Source organism: Jaculus jaculus, chromosome 5 (genome assembly GCF_020740685.1).
Source record: "Jaculus jaculus isolate mJacJac1 chromosome 5, mJacJac1.mat.Y.cur, whole genome shotgun sequence".
NCBI lineage: Eukaryota > Metazoa > Chordata > Mammalia > Rodentia > Dipodidae > Jaculus > Jaculus jaculus.
In genome coordinates, this window is record NC_059106.1 from 124,585,231 (window position 1) to 124,604,977 (window position 19,747).

Sequence of the window (19,747 nt, forward strand, 5' to 3'; positions counted from 1 at the left end):
TTAAGCACCAGGGTGAAAGGCCAGCCCCTAGGTCACCCTCCAACTCTCTCCCTCTTATCTTTCCATTTGTAAATCAGAAACTCTCTTGGCCCCTTTGCATAAGACAGTTAGTGGGGCATGGGAAGTGCCTAGTAAACAGTGTTGTCATTACTGATCCAGAGCCAAGGGGATGAACCAAGCATCCACATTCTTCTATGTGCCTCAAATGCCTGCCTGAATCCCTCCAAAGAAGTCCAGAGTTCTAGATCACTTATTGCTTGTGCAATTAGCTAGACTCTGGCCATCCAGAATTTGCAAATTACCCAAGCTGTTCTGGTTTCCATTTTGATAGGAAGATGGTCTGTGACAAGCAAAAACAAGCCTTCCAGGGTAGAGGAAGGTGAGCTCAGTCTCAAGAAGGCTTTGAACCTGGCTGCATGCAGGAGCAGGAGGTACAAGAACATGCCTAAGGCTTCTAGCTGCACAGAACCACATGGGGCCCCACCTCTGCTTGTTCCCAACAGCACCATCTTCATTCAATTGTTTGTCCAATGCATGAGAGCAAATGCTGAGTGCTATCCAGAGGTTCAGAAGCATACCGTATCACACGGATGAGCTTCAGAAAAGTTCCCCCAAAAGGCCAAGAAGGGCTCAACCCAATATCCAAGGAGCTGTGGTCCACTCAGCCCCAGCCACACTGGCCAAGACTTGCTAAATGCAGTGTCTCAGAAATTAAGCATACTGGCTACACAGGGTGGGTAGCACTCACATTGCTGTAGGAGACGGGCCAGTGGATCTCATTGTAGGGGCTGATGAGGGTGTGCTGTGTCTGCAGTGCATATGGGAAGGATGTCACATGAAGGGTCACAATGTTGGGCGCCTCCTTCACCTCCCTGCAGTTGAGCAGTCTGTCCACCAATCCCACCGATGGGTCGCTTTGAGAGTAGAGGTTATGAACAGAACTACTGAGGGTGGAAAGGACAAGAAGGACTAAGTAGAATTGCTAATATTTGAATTACTAATACTCTTTTACAAGGATAGATAGCTGAATAAGTTTATAATGAGCTCCCAACTGTGCCCACAAATGAATCTTATGGTTCTGCCCATGACTAGGAAAAGAAAAACAAGGTAATTGGACCTCAAGTACTGCCAGGGACTCTCTTGTACTTAGTACTCACAAAAAAGTGACTGGGGGGGAGGGGTTGGAGAGATGGCTTAGTGGTTAAGGTGTTTTCCTGCAAAGCCTAAGGAACCTGGTTCCCATTCTCCAGGACCCACGTAAGCCAGATGCACAAGGGGGCGCATGCATGTGGAATTTGCTTGTAGTGGCTGAAGGACCTGGTGCACCCATTTTCTCTCACTCTCTACCTCTTTCTCAAATAAATCAATCAATCGTATATATGGTGCCGGGTGTAGTGGCACATGCCTTTAATCCTAGCACTCAGGAGGCAGAGGTAGGAGAATCACCAAGAGTTCGAGGCCAGCCTGATACTACATAGTGAATTCCAGGTGAGCCTGAGCCAGAGTGAGACCCTACCTCGAAAAACCAAGAAAAAAAAAAAAAAAGTGACCATGGGTTTAAGAAGTACTGCAAATTTAGCCTCATACCCAGGAGGACTCAGTGACTTGTGCTTTCACTTTTGACCCAAGTTAACTGCATGTATACCTCCTTAAAGAGGTGGGGTGTAAGGCAGAAAGGAGGCTCAAGCCTCCTAAAGTCCCCTGACTTTGCTAGGGATGTAGTGCAGTTGGTAGAGCACTTGCTTAGCATGCCCAAGGCCATGGGTTCCCAGCACTGCATAACTGGGCAGGGTGTCACACATCGGTAATGCAGACACCAGGAAGAGCATCCTCAGCTACGTAGTGAGTTTGAGGCTAGGCTGGACTACATGAGACTCTGTCTTAAAATTTAAAATTCAATTACTAAAATAAAATAGCTCTCTTGACTTGAGATGACCCCAAGAGAATACTAAAAGGGAAATTCTATGTTCAGTTAGAAGGGGTGGGAAGCATGTAAGCCAGGCCCCTCAGCCTTTCCCCAGGGGACAATGACCTCAGCAATCTCAACAAATCTAAGAACAGGGTGGGGGAGAATCAGTGCTTCATTTTACAGGTAGCAGGAAGTCACTATGAGAAACCTGTCTCCCTGGATGATTCACAAGACACCTTCTTCCATCATTTGAGTATCCTCAAATCCACCTCTCCAACCCATACACAGACCCTGGATTATAAACTCTCCAGGCTCTGGCCAGCTCTAACTGGCTACAAGCCATAGGAATCAAAGCTTGCTCTGTGACCTGGTCCGGGAGCTTCCTTCATCTCCATCAGTGGCAAAATCCAGCTGTACAACTCCAAGGCTGCCTGTGTCCCACCCTGGAGGTAGCCAGCCCCAGCAGAAGGTCTAAATATAAGCCTGGGTGAAACTAATGAGCCAGGGCTGGAGAGATGGCTCAGCAGTTAAGGCACTTGCCTGCAAAGCGAAAGGACCTCGGTTCAATTCCCCAGGACCCACATAAGCTAGATGTACAAGGTGGTACATGCATCTGGAGTTTGTTTGCAGTGGCTAGAAGCCCTCGCATACCCATTCTCTCCCTCTCTCTATCTCTCTCTCTCTCTCTCTCTCTCTCTCTCTCTCTCTCTCTCTCTCTCCCTCCCTCTCCCTCTCCCTCTTTCTCACAAATAAATAGATAAATACAATATTTAAAAAAAAAAACTAAAAAGCCAAGGATTGTGACCTACTCATTTCCAACCACACAGACCAAGACTTGTGCTAAATGCAATGTCTTTGAAGTTCGACATGCTGCCTGTACTGGGGCAGATTGCACTCATGTTGCTGACGGAGATGGCCCGGTGGCTCTCACTGTAGGGGCTGATCAATCTGACATTTATCTCGGGGGTCATTCATTTCAGTTGATGAAAACTGCCTTCCCTTCAGGAACAACAAAACCAGCACATATCCAGCCAACAGAGCTCCATCAGTGAGGACCTCACCCAGTTCACACCAGCGTGGCTCCTGGCTACCGAGTGATCCATGTAGAAGGAGGCTCAGGCTACAAGGCAGTAGCCATAGCTCAAGGCTGAGCTCTGCGCCTAACACTCCTGACCTGGCCCTGGCTCTGAGGGTTCAGACCCTGATGATATGTTTCCGAGGCTGAGCTGCATCATCCCAGAGATGATGACCTGCTCTACAATGCAGGAAGACACTCATGGCCTCAGTTTTTAAGCACCAAACCCAGGTATTGCCTGACTGCTCAAAACTTATACCCCCAACCCCAAGTGTCTTCCATATTTCATAGAAGGAATGCATCATCCTGTCATACACCAAGAGATCTCACCTTACAAGATCCCAGTGGGCATGGTCATGAATCAGAACAAAGAGTGTATGCGGATTCTGGAAGGAGTTTTGCAGAAAGGCTTTAAACTTCCCCTGGGCCTCTGCATCTAGCTTCAGAACGTGCTGCTCCACCCTCTGCTTGGTCACGGGCTCCTTTTCCAGGCCCAGCTCCAACAAAACCCCTGCAACACAGTAGAAAACACAGTAGAAAATGTGGTAGCTTTAACATAATGCCCCCCATAGGATCATGTGTTTGAACACTTGTTCCCCTTTGAGAAGAAAGTATGAGAATGAAATGTGGAAATATATCTTATGGACCGTATCACCATACACACCAGGTCCATTCCTATGGGGCCTGCTCTGAGCAGGCGGGGCAGCTGTAGGAATGTGTAAGGGATATGTGGACAGAAAACTCGCTCCAAACTGTTCTGCACAGGAGCTGGGCAGAGGCCCTGCAGTGGCCCACACAGGGGCACAGCTGCCCACCTGGTGGCACAACCAGCAGGCTGCCTAAAGCAACTGTAGCCAAGCAGGTGAGACTAAAGGGATAGAAAAGCAAGGGCCCATCTCCTAACAAAATCCCCTCAGGCTGAAGCCACAGGTCCTAATTAAGGCACTAAAGAGAAAAAACATGCTGCTTTTAGCACTCCGCTCATTGTCCAGTGTTGGCTCTATTTTTCCTAGAGGTGCTGAAGTCTTGAGCAAGTCACTGTCTTGGCACGCTTTGCTTCGTAAGCTATAAAAGGTCGGGGAGAAGGAGCAAAACCATTTGTTCCTCCTACTGCACAGCACAGAGTGCTGACAACAACCCTCCGCACATGAATGCTAGTGGATGGCGGCTGCCCACCCAGCCCTCACAACCCCTCCCTCCCCAGCAGGCCCCTACCTGAATGCCAGATGTGAAGCACTGTCTGCTGGTAGGTCACTTCTGATGGCGGAATGCAAATGAGAAAGTCCACTTTCTCGAAGGATCCCAAGTCCAGATTTTGGGTGCTGGAATCGGCAATTGAGCACACGTGGGCTAGGAGCTTCTGTGCCACGGCCAGCTGGAAGGGCCGGACGCCCCGCGGCTCCACATGGTAACCTGCAGCCAGAGCCCACATGGATCCCGGGTAAGCGGGGCAGGCAGCTACCGCCCCAGGCCATCATCAGAAGCTGAGTGAGCCCTGTCCAGTGGGAGACAGAGCCACAGCACGCCCTGGGGCAAGGAGCAGCCTCGTCCAAGAGCCTGCTCTCAGACTGGTACTGCCAAAGCCTCCAACACCTCCTCCTTTGTCAAGTTTGAGCCAAGCACTTGGAACCAAACAGGAAGCCGTGATGTACTCTGCCTGGCCAGACAAGGAGAGCATCCCAGAGCCGGCCACATGAACAATGGACTTGGGAAGGGGCAGCACATCCCCAGAAGGGAAGGAAGCCATCACAACTGCTCAACTCCTCAGAACTTCTCAATAAAAAATTCCAAGCTGTATTGAGTCATAAATCAGCACAAAGAAATGTTCTCTTGGAACGAGAGGGTGTGCACAGACTGCCAGCACACCTGCCAAGGCTCAGGGCTGTTGCATACGAGGCAGCGGGAAGATTGTAAGAGCCCCAAGATGGGCAGAAACAACCTGAGGTACAGCAACCCCTCCCCAGAGACAGAGGTCCTGATTACCCCAAAGGGAACACCAAAAACCCTACTGAAGCGGGCCTCGGGGAAAGAGGACAGAGGATGCGGGGAGAGGTGGGAGACATACTACAATCTATGTGGAAAAAAAGTAACAAAGTAATAAAAAATAAAATTTAAGTGTATATGTGGATATTCCAGGATGGAGTGAGGTCCTTATCTTTACACAACACATTCAAAAAGCAGAAAAATATCTATGTTAATGTTACAGCAATGGCTTATGTCTACAAGTGCCTTTGGCTTTACCATGCTTCTGGTCGTTTCCATGACACGATGCACACTCCCTCTTTCACCCACTGTGCACCTGTGCACACCTGTGCCCACTCCCTCCTTCACTTCACTGTGCACACCTGTGCCCACTCCCTCCCTTCCTCACTCACTTGTGCACACAGGGGCTCCTCTGGCATCTGGTGCTGCTGTTTTCTTGGCTGAGGAAGCAGTGAGTAAGGAAGAAACATGGCCTTGATTTTCCTGATGAAATGTGTCCAGCAAAATGTCAATGTCACCCTCTACCCAAAACAGAGAGAACAAGCAGAAATGGGTTTTGTATCTTAGTGACATTCAGCAAACCCCTCTGGCTGGCTTCCCTGTGTCTGGTACTGGCCTGAGGCCTAACTTCAGGGGAAGAAGAAAGCATGGCGTCCCTACCAAGCAGTTCATAGTCTAGCAAGGGTGCAGTTATGCTCACAAGGTGAGTTCTACCATAGCCAGAGAGGTGCTGGACAGATAGGAGTAGGGACTAAAGGACATAGACAGGGTCAGAGTCCTCCTGAGAAAGGACTGATATGCAGAACTTCTAGGACATAAACTGAATTCTGAGGACCAGGGAAAGGGGGGCAGGGCTCTCCTGGGAGAGGCCTTGGGCCAGGGTGGGGACAAGGGAAGAGGAGAGAAACAGCAGGAAGCGAGGATGAAGAAAGAGGACTGCTGCAAGTGTGAGGCCAGCCTGGCCTACACTGTGAGTTCCAGACTAGCCTGGGTTACTGAATGGGATCCTGTCAAGAGAGAGAGAACAAAACACAAAATATGAACCACCACCGGGAGAAGATGTCAGTACACAGGATGGGGGATGAGGGGTCAGCAGCTCAGGCTGGAGGGGAACTCATGTCCTCCTCTCTAAGTAGTTTCCTTTCAACACATGTTTGCAGCTGTTCCTCACAAGCCTACCTGGACAGAGGCTGCTAAAAAAGGCCCCCAGGGAGTCCACTTTGCCAGTGACCAGCTCATAATGGACTTCTCTCTGGTACTCTGCAGGGCTGAGGAGGCTCTCGGAGAGAATCCGGGCTTGGTATTTCCCTAGAAAACAAACAATAACTGACCCTGGGCCCCTGGCCTAGTATGAGCATGATGCCTCCCATGAGGGAGCTGTGCTTGGACCTCTCAGCTGATCCCAAGCCCAGCAAAGTGCTTGGCAAAAAGCTGGCGGTCCTGTGTGTTAGAGAACTGACAGTGTGTGGCTTCCTGTCCCTGCTGAACAGTTTGGACAGTACAAGGGGCTAGAGAAAAGTCACAATCACTGACAGAAGCCCTGGGCTGGATCATCTTCTTTACTGCTACCTAGGACATAAACAGGACACCTAACCCCATGGAGACACTGAGTTTATTAACAAAGGTACTACTTAAATCCAGGTAAAGAATTCAGAAAAAAAAGCAGCGAACTTAGGATCAAAGAATGCTCAAAGGCCACTGAGACCCTGCTTGGGATCAAGTGTACTTTTCACACAAATAAAAATGTGAAACAAGCCAGACATGGTAGTACACGCCTTTAATGCCAGCACTTGGGAGGCAGAGGTCAGAGGAGCGCTGTGAGTTTAAGGCCAGACTGAGACTACATAAAAACAAAAAAACAAAACACCGGAAACAAAAACTTTAGGGTGGCTGGGCATGGTGGCCCACGCCTTTAATCCCAGCATTTAGAAGGCAGAGGTAGGAGGACTGCTGTGAGTTTGTGGCCACCCGAGACTACATAGTGAATTCCAGGTCATGGTGGGCTAGAGTGAGACCCTACCTCAAAGAAACAAAACAAAAAAAGCCTTTAGGGTGAAAAATATATAACACCTGGGGCTGGAAGGGACTCAGTGGTTAAAAGATGCTTGCTTGCAAAGCCTGATGGCCAGGGTTCAAGACCCCAGTGTCCATATAAAGCTAGATGCACAAAGTGGCACATGCATTTGGAGTTCATGTACAGTGGCAGGAGACCCTAGCCCCCATTCTCTGTCTCTCCTCTCAAATATCAAAGATACATATACAACTACTATGAACATTGGAGTAGTCCCATAAAGCTTCTGTGTGTGGTACCTCCCTGTATAAGGGAATTCCCTGAAGTACAGAGTCCTGAGTCCCAGCTCTGAGAGCAAGGCTACACACACACTGCTCTCTGTGAGTGCTTGAATACATAATTATCATTTTGGCTCATTAATCCACACAACAGAGCCAGGTCACTGTTTATCTCTGTTAGATCCTTAAATGAACTGGAGGCCAGAAGGGTGGTGAGTGACCAGCCTTAGTGCCAGGTGCTTGGGTAACCAAGGCTTTTCAGCCAGGGTATTTAGATTACAAACTTGGGGCCAGTCTCTCTAGGGAAGAAACAGCCGGTGTTCACCTGGCCACTGGTACAGGAATGTGACAGGAACTAAGCACATTACCCAGGTCTGCATAGCTGACACCAGGACTGCTTCTGAAGCCAGCTGCTTGAGTATGGATGATAAGCAGTGCCCCTGCACACCTGAATATCCAAAGAGGGAAAACCCACCATTGCCTCTGCACGGGCCTCGGGGCAGCCAGGGCTCACCTGTGACGGCAATGCACGAGTCGATGGCAGCATTCCGGCAGGCGCAGATGATGACCACATAGTTGGTCTTGGTGAGCTTGCCCTCAATGAGCAGCCTGAACATCTCAGAGAGGCCCTCAGCCAGGGAGTAGGCACACTCGATGACATGCACACTGTCATTGCAGGAGCTGGCAGCCAAACCAGCAAGCCAGGGGAGCTGGGCTGAGGTCACAGGAGCAGTGGAGCTGGGGGCGGGTGGGTAGAGCTGCTGCGGCGCCTGCTGGTACTGCCTGATCTCCGTCAGGTGGGATTCCCGCCAGGAGCGCAGGAAGATCTGCTCCAGGTCCTCCATCAGCGGCACCTGATCCGCGGCTGCAACACACAGCGGCAGGGAGACATCAGCGCCTGTGCGGCAGCAGCCGGGCTGGCTTGACACTAAGGCTGATGGCATCTGGGAATAAGTGTGCACGCTTGTAATCACACAATCCAAACTATGGCTGTGGAGCAGTTACCAACAGCGAGAGAATCTGGGACGTGACCTCATCCACCACTTCCGCCTGAAGAGCCACAGGGACTCCGTTCCCCCTCACCTGCATCCTCTGCAGGATCATGAACATTCAACTTTGGGTCTTGCTTTCTTTAACCTCCCCCACCATTTCCATACCATATGCTACAGTCTTCTGAGGAGCATGGCTGATGGATACAAAAGTCTCTGTCCGGAGACTCCATTGGTTTAGCACTATCTCAACCCTGGATCCTTGGATGTCTTCTGTCAATTCCTTTGTAAGTGCCTCTGAAGGACACAGCTTGCTTCCAGGGACCCTCTGTCAGATGGCCACAGCACAACAGGGTGCAATGATGGCTGGTTTTCCGAAACCCTCAGCACAACCTGGAGCCATCCCGTGTGACTGACGGAGGAAAATATGACTTGCCTCTCCTTGGTGACTAGGGAGACTGAATAGTTTCCCACATGTGTTTTCTACAAATATGAAGGGGCTGGTGTGTGTATGCGTGTGGGCTCACGTGTTTGCAAGCGTGCATGCACATCAGGGCATTTGGAGGCCAGAGGTTGACAACAACAGTCTTCATTGCTCCCCACCTTATACTTGCAGATGTCTCTAGCTCATCTGACTAACCAGAAAGTCCTAAAGACCCTCCTATCTCCACCCACCCAGCACTGGGATTACAGGTGCACTTCACCTGGGTACTGGATTGAAACTCGGGTCCTCATGTTTACACAGCTGGCACTTTCCTCATTCCCAGGCCCCTGGGTATTTTATTATATTGTTCTAATCTTGTATTTGATGGACCGGAGGAGAGAACACCAGCCTTCAATGTAGAACGCGTCTTCCAACCCAGCTCTCCACATGTGAGCTTTGTGACCTCAGCTGCTTTACTCAACATTAAAAGGCAACTTGTACCAGCATCTCAGAAGGCTGCACCAGAGCCTTCTGGAATTATCCATTTGAATTAGGTAATCAAGTTAGAACTGAATTGAATTTGTTGTTAAATCTCTTGTCTTTAAGAACTTCCCTTGAGGGCTGGGGAGATGGCTCAATGGATCAAGTGCTCACCTCCCGAGCTGTTGTTCCCCAGTTCAACCCCTAGATTCCACATACAAAAAAAAAAAAAAAACCTATAGAAGCCTTTGTTTCTATAATCTCAGCATACTGGTGGTCAGATGAGAGGCAGACAGGAGAATTACCTGTAAAGCACATAGCAAGTGCAGCAAAGAACAGCAGAATCCAGAGAGAGACCCTGCCTCAAGGAGGTAGACAGGCAAGTACTAACTGGAAAGTGGTCCTCCGACCAGGCATGATGTGTGAGCACCCCTTCCCCTCCCTCCCCTCCCTACCCCTCCTTCCCCTTTTCTCTCTCTCACACACACACAAATAATTAAAAAACCAGAACCTGGGCCAGGCACAGTCGCACACACCTTTAATCCCAGCACTTGGGAGGTGGAGGTAGGAGGATCACCATGAGTTCAAGGCACCCTGAGACTACATAGTGAATCCCACTATGTGAGCCCCTTGTGAGACCCTACCTCGAAAAAAAAAAAGTAAGTAAATAATTAAACAGAAGTTGGGCCAGAGAGATGGCTCAGCAGTTAAGGTGTTTACCTGCAAAGCCTAGCGACTGGGGTTTGTTTCCACAGTGCCCATGTAAAGCCAGATGCAGAAAGTAGTGCATGCATCTGGAGTTCATTGGCAGTGGCTACAGGCCCTGACATGCCTATTCTGTCTGTCTCTCTCTTCTCTCTCTCTGCACGCAAATAAATATTTTTTTAACCCAGAACTTTTCCTTGAGCTATTTCTTTCTAGAACCATCACCAGTAAAACTCTGTAAGAGAGAGAGATTGAGTGTGTGTGTGGTATATGTACATATGTGTGCAGATGTTCGTGTGTCCTATGCACACATGTGAAGAGGCCAGAGGAAAATAACAACTGTCCCCTGTCACTCATCCACATTGTTTCCTTGAGAGAGAGTTTCTCTCTGAACCTGGAGCTACCCTTTTCGGTTAGACTGGCTTCTGCAGTGACTCCATGCTGCCCACTCCCTGCGGCAGTAGGAACATCTTCGTGCACGTTTATCTCCAGCCTCCTGTTGGTCTTCATGGTAAGTGAAGTCTGCTCCACCCCCAGGTCCACGGCTGCCTGTGAGTGGCAGGCAAGGGGCTCACCGAGCTGGACAAGGTAGTAGACAGTCAGCAGCAGCTGCATCTCCTGGGAGATGGGCTGCATGGTGGCGGTGCCGTGCTGCTCGTATGCCCTGGAGATGGACTGGGAGTTCTGGTAGCACGTGTATAGTAGGGGACTCACAACCACATCGTTCAGGTTCCCACAGAGGTAGGGGAAGTTCCCATGGCCTGGGGGAAAAGAAAACAGCCACTTGGCAACCAGCCTCCTGTGCAACTTGTGCCCCCACCAGTGTGGATGCTATGACCGTAAGGGCCAGGAGAGCCAAACCCCAGGTCTCTCAAGGACCCCCTTCCTGGGATCTCAGATGCCCAGCTTTTGCTGACCTACTGCACCTACTCTGTCTCCTGGGATCAGAAGGACAGAGCTGTCATGTGTCACAACCAGCCACAACATTTGCTTATTCATTTGGTCCAATCTTATTTTACAGGTGAGCTGACTTAAGCCCCCAGAGCGTCAGCTCCCCCAACAAAACATCCCCAAACAGTGACACTGAAATGTCAGGTGTGTGCAGCTATGGGGACTACTTGCCAGTCCTTGACACCCTGACACTAAGCCTTGTACCCTCCTGGGTCTCTGTGGCCAGATGAGCTAGGAAAACGTGTCAGTGGCTAGACCCCAAATATTTAGGAACTGACAGCCCTTGACTGACGCTTGCATGGACATTAGAGTCACTCTGATGATAACACTCAGGGCACGACTGTCTAGGATAGGGTCAAATGCCTTCTTCACCATCATTATCTTCATGGTCCCCGGCAAGAACTTGACCTTCCTAAGGCCTCAGTCTTTTCTTTTCTTTTTTTTTTTTTGTTTATTTTTATTTATTCATTTTTTTTTTCTTTTTTTGGTTTTCCGAGGTAGGGTCTCACTCTGGTCCAGGCTGACCTGAAATTCACTCTGTAGTCTCAGGGTGGCCTTGAACTCACGGCGATTCTTCTACCTCTGCCTCCCAAGTGCTGGGATTAAAGGCATGTGCCAACACGCCCGGCTTATTTTTATTTATTTATTTGAGGGAAAAAGAGGCAGAGAGAGAGAGAGAGAGAGAGAGGAAGAGAGAGAGAGGGCATGCCAGGGCCTCTAGCCACTGCAAACTCCAGATGTGTGCGCCCCTTTGTGCATCTGGCTAATGTGGGTTCTGGGGAACCGAGCCTCAAACCGAGGTCCTTAGGCTTCACAGGCAAGCGTTTAACTGCTAAGCCATCTCTCCAGCCCTCGCCTCAGTATTTTCACAATGGGGTGTTCAGATATGAAGGTGGTGAGTGAGTGTGGTGTCTCTGCACTCAAAGTTCTGCATGACCACAATGCCTCTGGATCTCATCATGTGTTATGTGCAGGCATCACGTAAAGCTCTGGGGTAAACTGGGTATCTGAGAAACGGTCATGTCCTTGAAAAAACTGTTTCTCACACTGCAATGAGACAGACTTGCTAAAACTGTACCATCCCATACAAAGCTTTGGGTTCAGAATTTGGGGTCTGTTCTGACTCTGAGGAAGTTGTGGGAATTCACAGCTCTGCTGGTTCCCAGGGCTAGTGGATTTCAGGACCAGGGACCTCACAATTAGGCAGTACTTCACAGGTACATGCTGGCTTACAAGGGGAAAGGCACTGGAAAAGAAAAGAAACCATATTATCACAGTAGGGACTCCTGGGAGCCAGATGAAAGGGAGGCTAGGGAGACACTGGTGACCTGCAAGCTGCAGAGGAGTTTGAGACACACGGCAGTGGGTGTCAGGTCAAGGAAGCGTGAGATGTGATTAAGGAATCCAGTGTACTTGAGCAAGGAAAAGGTCTTTGCTCTGACAGCACTCGGTGTATAGCCAAGTCTGTAGGGCTCCTGACTCAGCATGGCCATAGGTGAGGCCTCTGAGCTCTGTCCCAGCTCTGCTCAGCCTCTCACAGATGGCTCGAAAGCATACATAGTATGATGGAATGTGGGCCTTCATTTCAGGTAGCCATCAGGGACCAAAGGAGTACAGCCAGTGGTCAACAGCCCCACCTCATACCCAGTTCAAGGCCTGATTTGTATCCTATTCTCTGAATTTCTTGTCCATTTCTGTTCCTGGATTTGGAAGCGGGTGGAGGGTGGCTTTTTTAAGAAACGAAAGAAGTGCATTATGAAAACATAATCACGGCCTCTCCCACTTTCCTGCCATGTTCCCTCCTCTCTTCCCACAATCAGAGCGTCAAATGCACGATCAGGAACCTGGATGTATGTATGTGGACCTGTATGGGTCACCCCTTGGCTGCTTCATGGCAAGAACTTTCATCAAGCATGTTTAGCTGAATCCGATTTTGAGATTTCTGGAAAATAATTTCCCTAGTTACGCCAAAAATCTACCTCTGTGTAGCACACATTAGCCACTGCACATCAGCTCTGAAGCTCTATGGCAGTGACCGTGGCTCTCTTTGCCCAATCACAGTCAGAGTGAAGGGTCAAAAATGACTGGCAGCTTTGGGTAACAGCAGGGCAAATCACACCAAGGATCCCTAAAGAGTAGAATTGCTGCTTTGTTCATCTCCAAATCTTTGGTACTCTGCACTGGATCAGTTGCTATGGCAACTGTGAAACAGATTGAAAGAAAGGGCAGTGAACAGGCAAATAAGAATCATCACTGAGCAGAGTCGCTGCACACGAGCTGGTGGAGGTGCACCACCCCCTGCGGTTCTCAGCACCCTACCACGGTCCGGCCCAGTGGCTGGACCTGCCTCATTCTTTCACTGCCCCGGACACCTTTCGGTCTGGAAGATGCCCTTGGAATCAGGCAGAGATGAGATGAGGTCACAGTTTGCCTGCGACTTCCTGGGGGTGTGTTGCTATACTTGCCTTTAAATATCACAGGCTTGGCCTTGCAAATTTTCAGCAAGTTTTCCGGAACAGACACTGGTTCACCAGAAGCCACCACTGGGAAGGTGACTGAAGCTGGTCCCGCCACACCAGCCTGTGGCATGCAGGACACACCTGCACCTTCTAAAAGCATGCCAAAGGTGTTAGTAAAAAATATCAGACTGTCATCAGTCCCCAGTCCACCCAACCACCTACAAATTGATACTGATTGAGCCAGTGTCCTGCTATCAAAGCCTATGGACTCATTTATCCAGCCTTCCCTACCACCGGACTCCATATCCCCTTCAGTACCCAGGTCAGAGAGTGACAAAGAAGCTGTCTTTAGATTTCACTAGGATCAGGGAGCTCCTACCGTGCAGGATCCCAGGCCTCCTTAAAGCAGCTGGCATATAAGAAAGAGGTCCTACTGCTACAGTAAGGTCTGCCTCCTTACTGATTCACCTACCCACATGTGTCTATGTGTGTGCATAAATATGCATACACACACACACACACACACACACACACACACACAAACACTCACACACTCACCACAAGCAGCAGTACCTCTCCCACCAAAATTTGGGATTTTTGGCAAGATTCTAGTCACTCACCATTCTTGGCTCTGTTCCCAGCAGCCTGAGGAAAGCCACCATCTATGGCTGACGGAGAGTCTGGAGACCACCCTTTGTGACGTTTCTTTGGAGGCCCAGAGTTTGACAAGATACCTGGACAACATTCAGAACATGGGTAAGGCTGCCACTAGAAAGTAGCATCAACAAAACTTCCCGTTGGTTTGGAGAACACTTTTTGTTTTGCTTGCAATGCTAGGGATCAAATGTGCTAGGTAGATGCTTGACCACTTAGCCGTATCCCCAGCCTTGGTATTTAATTGTTTAATCACAGCTTTAAAATGGATTTTCAGTATTTAGTCAAAAGGAAACATCCTATCAAGTTTTGTAAATGTTTCACATCAAGATTGTGCATGTGTTGAAAGTGCATCTCTCCAGGCTTTAAAATAAACAAAAACGCCAGGCATGGTGGTGCACACCTTTAATCCCAGCACTCACGGGGCAAAGGTAGTAGGATCACTGTGAGTCGAAGGCAAGCCTGAGATTGCATAGTGAATTCCAGGTCAGCCTGAGCTACAGCAGGACCCTACCTCGAAAAAAAAAAGAAAAAAAAAAACTATTTGGAAAGTAGTTCCAGGGCTGAACAGAACATAGGTAAAACATGCCATGAAACACTAGAAGGAGATTGGGCTTAATACATGTCAAGCCATCACCCTCGTTATCGAGACATTATAATGTTCTTTGAAAGAGCTGGAAGGGAGAAACAGTTCTGTAGCCATGTAGCCAGCATTAAAAGTACCACAGGAGTTCTGCCACTTGAGGGCAGTGCCAATCCACGTGTGCTCCCCTCTCCAACCCAGCTTGAAAAGCTAATTTCAGCAAAAAGCAAGAACAGAAGCTGGACCCACTGCTGCTAGTGAGTCATCTCTGCCCACTCTAAGTATCAGCATGCTCATGACTCAAGCTATATTTGTCAATGATACAAAATACCAACAATTGGTTACCATGGTTTCTCAAAACTTCTGACACAAAAAGTTCCCCATCTCTAAGAGCTCTAGCTCAATTCTAATGTACTTTAAATTCATCTGGAAACTTGAAAAAATGGTGTCTACAGCCTAACTCATCCCAGGTAATGTAGAAGATCAGCATGTGGCAAGCCAGAAGTCATGACACTAGAGGCTCCACAGTGAGGGGAGCCCATAGGCAGGGTGGAGACCTAAGACTGACAGCAATGCATTCCTCAGACCAGATAAGGCAATGCATGGACTGAGAAAGGATCCAAGCTGTCCTTTCCCAGTCCCAGTCTAAAACTATAGCATAAGGTCTCTGGAAATGACAAAATGAGCATCCCCTTTCTTTTGAAGCACATTGCTCTTTAAGAATGATTACTTTTGAGTCCCTTGAAAGTAATCCCCAGATACTTCAACTTGGTCTTTAGATGGACTCAAATTGGATGTAAGTTAAAATTATAGGAAGAACTTTGTTTACACAGAGCTTTCAAACCAGGAGGCTCCTGTTCCTCCACTCCACCGGACTGTCCCTCAGCACCAGTTGTCCAGCCCTCCAAAAACGGGTCCCCAGGTACACAGGAAGACCTCCCACCAGGGGGGAAGAGCCAGCTCCTCTAGGAGATGCTACTCAAACTCCAAAAAGTGTGTGGGGCCACATCTGGGAGTCCCAGATGGGAGATATAAACACTCTCTCTCTCCTTCCCTCTGAGAAGTTGAGCTGAAATGTGTCTGCGTGGACTCTGAGCCAATAGGTCGGAAACCCGAGGCACGCTCGAACAGCACCAGGAACTACTGACGATAGTATGGACTGTTTCTTAGATTTCTCTTGGGGTTGACATTACTGGGCATTTTGGAAAAGTGGTTTATTATGCAGCCAACTAATTGTAGGATTTTTAGTTTCCTGCCCACTCCTTCCCTAGAACTAGCTGTAGGAACCCTACCTTGTCAGGGATAATTCCACAGCAAGCTTTCTCCTACACATTCCCAACTCTCCACCAGAGGGTAGCAGGTCACTGAGAACCAGCAAGTGGCAGGCCCCCAAGAAATTCCTTGTCCACTTAGAAGCGGTTTGTTACAAACTGGTTCAGAGTGTTCCCCAGGGCCAGCAGGATAAGCAGAAGACGCAGAAGCTACCTCCTGCACGTGGCTGTGCTTGTCACCTGTTTGACCTAGATCAGCTGATGTCACTGAGTCTCTCTGGCGGGCTCCACTGCTGCCTTGTGTGCAGGGGGTGGCCCCAGTTACCTATAATGGACACTGATGTACTGGTAGTGGGACACCTGGTCAGGAAGGGGGAGCCTTGAATTCAGTTAAAAAATATATTAGCTCCTTGAGCTGGAGAGATGACTGTGAAGCCTAAGGACTCACATTCGACTCTCCAGGTCCCACGGAAGCCAGACGCACAGCGACACAAGCACACAAGGTCAAACGCACGCATAAGGGGGCACACATGTCAAATGTGATTGCAGGAGCTGGTGACCCTGACACACCAATTCTCACACTCTCTTTTTCTCTCACTCTCTCATTCACTCCCACATTTTTTTTTAAAAAAAAAAAAGGCAGTCTATTGGGCTTGCCTTAAAAATAAATAAATAAATAAAACTTTGCTGCTTTATACAAGATTATGCAATTCACAAGTTTTGACGAGGAGCTCCCTCAATGGGACAGCGGAGATGGAGTCCAGCCTAGCTTGTCTCTCTAGGCCTCAGTGTCTTCCACGAGCTGATAACCAAACTCAGGGCTCCACACTACTGCTACGCTGCACCTCCAGCCCCAGGACGGTGATTTCTAAAGTCTCTTCCTTGTCTGTGACGTGGATTCTGAGTGCCAGCTCAGCTGTGATCATAAGGACCCCAGGAAGGCAGAGAAGAGTGGCTGTGAATGCTCAGCAAGAGCACAGTGGGGAGCACGCGGGGTGGGCATCCACAGGCAGACCCAGGTCTCCTTGCTCCCTTCCTCCCATACCATCTCTGAGGTAGAGCTCATGGATGGTTTGTCCAGGTGCTTCACCTTCCCTCTTCCAGGTGGTAAATGAACAGACCACCCCAGGGGACAATGCCAATGACCAGTCAGTACCCATGAGCTGCTCCCATACCTCCTTTGTCCTGGCCCACAGAAGACGAGGACCTAGCATCCCCAGGGTTGGCAGCATTACCTAAGGCTGAGGGCCGTGGCATGGCAGACAAGTTATTCTTCACCAGCTGTTGGCACTTGGGGGAATCCTTGCCGTTGAAGACAGCTGGACCTGTTGCTGTGGTTAGTGAGGGGTGATCAGAGGCTGGTCCTGAGCGCAGAAAATAAAAAAAGACAGGGGTAGGGTCAGTCCAGAGGTTGCTCAGTGAGCCAGGCAAGCAAATGGTTTTCCTCCACTGTTACAAACTACCTTTGTGGTGGTGCCTATGCCCCACGGAGGGGACACACACACACATGCATGTACATGTACACACTCTTGCTCACATATACACATGCAAACACATTCATGCATGTGTGTACACATACAGAAACAGGTGCACACATGTGCATATATGTGCATTCAAGGAAGCCATGAATACTCCTCATGTGAACACACATATAAATATACTGCTCTCACATAACCATACATATGTGCATGCATGCACATTCTTGCTTGTACCCACATATACATTGTGCACATGCAATCATATATGGGCAGATGGGAAACATGCATGTTCCTGTTCACATATGAATATGCATGAACATGTATGAACATTCAGGGGCCCATGCATACTCCTGCTTGCACCCAAATGGGTCCAGCCTGGGTGAGAGAAGGACTGGGGCCCATAAGTGACGGAGGACTCCCTGGGGTCCAGGGCTGTGCCCGAGCACTTCTGCTCCCTTCTACCTTCCCTTCCATCCTCTGGGGTTCTGGTTGCTGGGAAGATACAGCCAGGCAGCCAATCAGGTTGGCAGCTTCTGGGTGCTAGGCTGCTTATAGTCTGGGATCCCCAAGTCTGAGGATGATTCTAGGGGAAAACATGGACTCCAACCCCCCCCCCCCAAAGCTGCCTGACTGCACAGTTTAAGTTGTTCAAGTCAGCCAGCACGGCTTGGAAGGTTTCTGAGTTGGGTGTAACACAGAACTTTGCGGTAGATGCAGTAGCCTGTAAGGGGTAAGAGTTTGCTTTGAAGCCTATCAGCCCACATCTGCACCCTAGTCCCACTACTTATGAGCTGTGTGACCTGGCGCACTTACTGAATTTCTCCAAGCTCCAGTGTCCCTCTCCAAAGTGGGAGGTCATTGAAAGTCACAAGCTTGCAAAAAATAAAAATTAAAAAATAAAAAATAAAAAACCGCCAGCAAGCTCTGAGATCAGTAAGAGACTTTGGCTCAAGTGAGAATTGGCAGAGCAGTAGATCAATGGAGTAGGACACCTAACATTCCACTCTGGCCACCAGAGAGGCAAGCATGGGGTGCTGCATGGGCACAAACAAGTGCACCCATTACACATACAAGAAAAAATGGGGTCACAATAGCAGCACCCCTCAGCCACTGAGAAAAGGACCTGACTGGGCAGAGGCCCAGTACTTGGCACAGAGCAAGCCCTATGTCTGCTGGAATATCATTGATTTAGTCGTCACAGCGTCCTGCAAGCTCGATGGAAGAGATTTCACCCAATGTTACAGAGGTTCAAAGACTTCATGCTCCAAGTCTTTTGTGGCAAATCACTCAGCGAGGTGGGGGGCAGCCTTAGAATCTACATCCAGGCACTCGGGTGGCAGAAATAGCAGGCTCCCCAGTCCAGGGTGGCAAAGAGACTAGAGGGCCTAGGCAGCAGGGAGCAAGCAGAGCCACCCACGAAGCTACTTGCGGAAAGGGGCCTGGAGCCTCTGCAGGGGAGTACACCCCTTCCCATGTGAAGAAAGGGCCCGTTGGGCCCAGGACACCGGCTCCACTCTCAGGGCAATGTACCACACAGAGCTCCAGGGCAGGAAGGCGAGTGCACCTGGACAACAGTGTGGGTGCTTTGTAGGTGTGCCCAGTATGGAAAAGCCAAGCATGTGAACCAGGAGGCCCTGGGGTAGAAACTTGCCTCCCTTCCTCCTGCCCATGAGGTCCTGGGCAAGCATTAGCCTCAGTGAGCCTCAGTTTCCCCATCACTCTACTGCTCTGGGCCCGCTGAGATTCCACAAGGTACCTGCTTGCACCAGGCACACCCAGCACTGGGGGAATGGCAGTAGCCTTCCTTTCTCTTCCCTTCTAAAACTGGCTTCAAATTCTGTCATCCGCTGAGGTCTGTGCTGTGAACTGGGGAACACAGGAATGCTAACACGGGATCCCACCAGCGAGGGACCACATTCCTCATCTGCCAGAGGGCAAGAAAGCTCCCAAATGAAAACCATAGCATGCTTTGCTGCAACTTACAAACTGCAACTTCAAAATGACCATATAAAGACAACATGCAAAGCACGCCATTTATTTATTTTGAAGATTTCTGATTCCACAGTCAATCAAACACGGGAGTCACGCCAGGTCTGTGGCCGATAGCACCTGGAGCATCTCTCTGTGGCCTCACCTGCCGGCTGAGCTCCCACTGGGGCATTCGAGTTGGCCCCAGAAACAGGCTCGCTGGGGAAGGTAGCCAGAGACCCTGAACTCTCCAGTGGTGGGAAGAGAGACCCGGAGCAGGGGTTGATGGAGTTCTGACGGCTTCTAAACTCTGAAAGGGGCAAGAACCACAAGTGAAATCTTTGCTCTTCTCCAGCTGCCACCAAAGGAATAACTTCCGATTTTCAGGAGAACGGGTTGTGCAGAGATCCATGAAAGACACCAGCACTGGGCTGGTCTCGCCTTCAGTGTGTCACCAGGGCAGGAGTACAACACTCCATCGTGGCTCCCTGCCAAAGGGTACTTCTGCCTATCAACAGAGGGAGCAAGA

At 49.5% G+C, this 19,747-nt stretch overlaps 1 protein-coding gene across 1 annotated transcript in view; it reads right to left on the bottom strand.

Annotated features, from left to right (window-relative positions):
* Positions 1 to 19,747, bottom strand: part of Greb1 (growth regulating estrogen receptor binding 1) — a 164,525-nt gene that overhangs the window by 41,567 nt on the left and 103,211 nt on the right. Inside the window, exons 6-16 of the mRNA XM_004665684.2 lie at positions 19,385 to 19,528; positions 17,008 to 17,136; positions 13,885 to 13,998; positions 13,271 to 13,414; positions 10,430 to 10,615; positions 7,771 to 8,121; positions 6,147 to 6,275; positions 5,360 to 5,488; positions 4,200 to 4,397; positions 3,315 to 3,495; positions 749 to 944 (exon numbers count right to left, since the gene is read on the bottom strand). Coding sequence (XP_004665741.2) covers positions 749 to 944; positions 3,315 to 3,495; positions 4,200 to 4,397; positions 5,360 to 5,488; positions 6,147 to 6,275; positions 7,771 to 8,121; positions 10,430 to 10,615; positions 13,271 to 13,414; positions 13,885 to 13,998; positions 17,008 to 17,136; positions 19,385 to 19,528 — 1,901 coding nt within the window. The remainder of the gene's footprint in view (positions 1 to 748; positions 945 to 3,314; positions 3,496 to 4,199; positions 4,398 to 5,359; positions 5,489 to 6,146; positions 6,276 to 7,770; positions 8,122 to 10,429; positions 10,616 to 13,270; positions 13,415 to 13,884; positions 13,999 to 17,007; positions 17,137 to 19,384; positions 19,529 to 19,747) is intronic.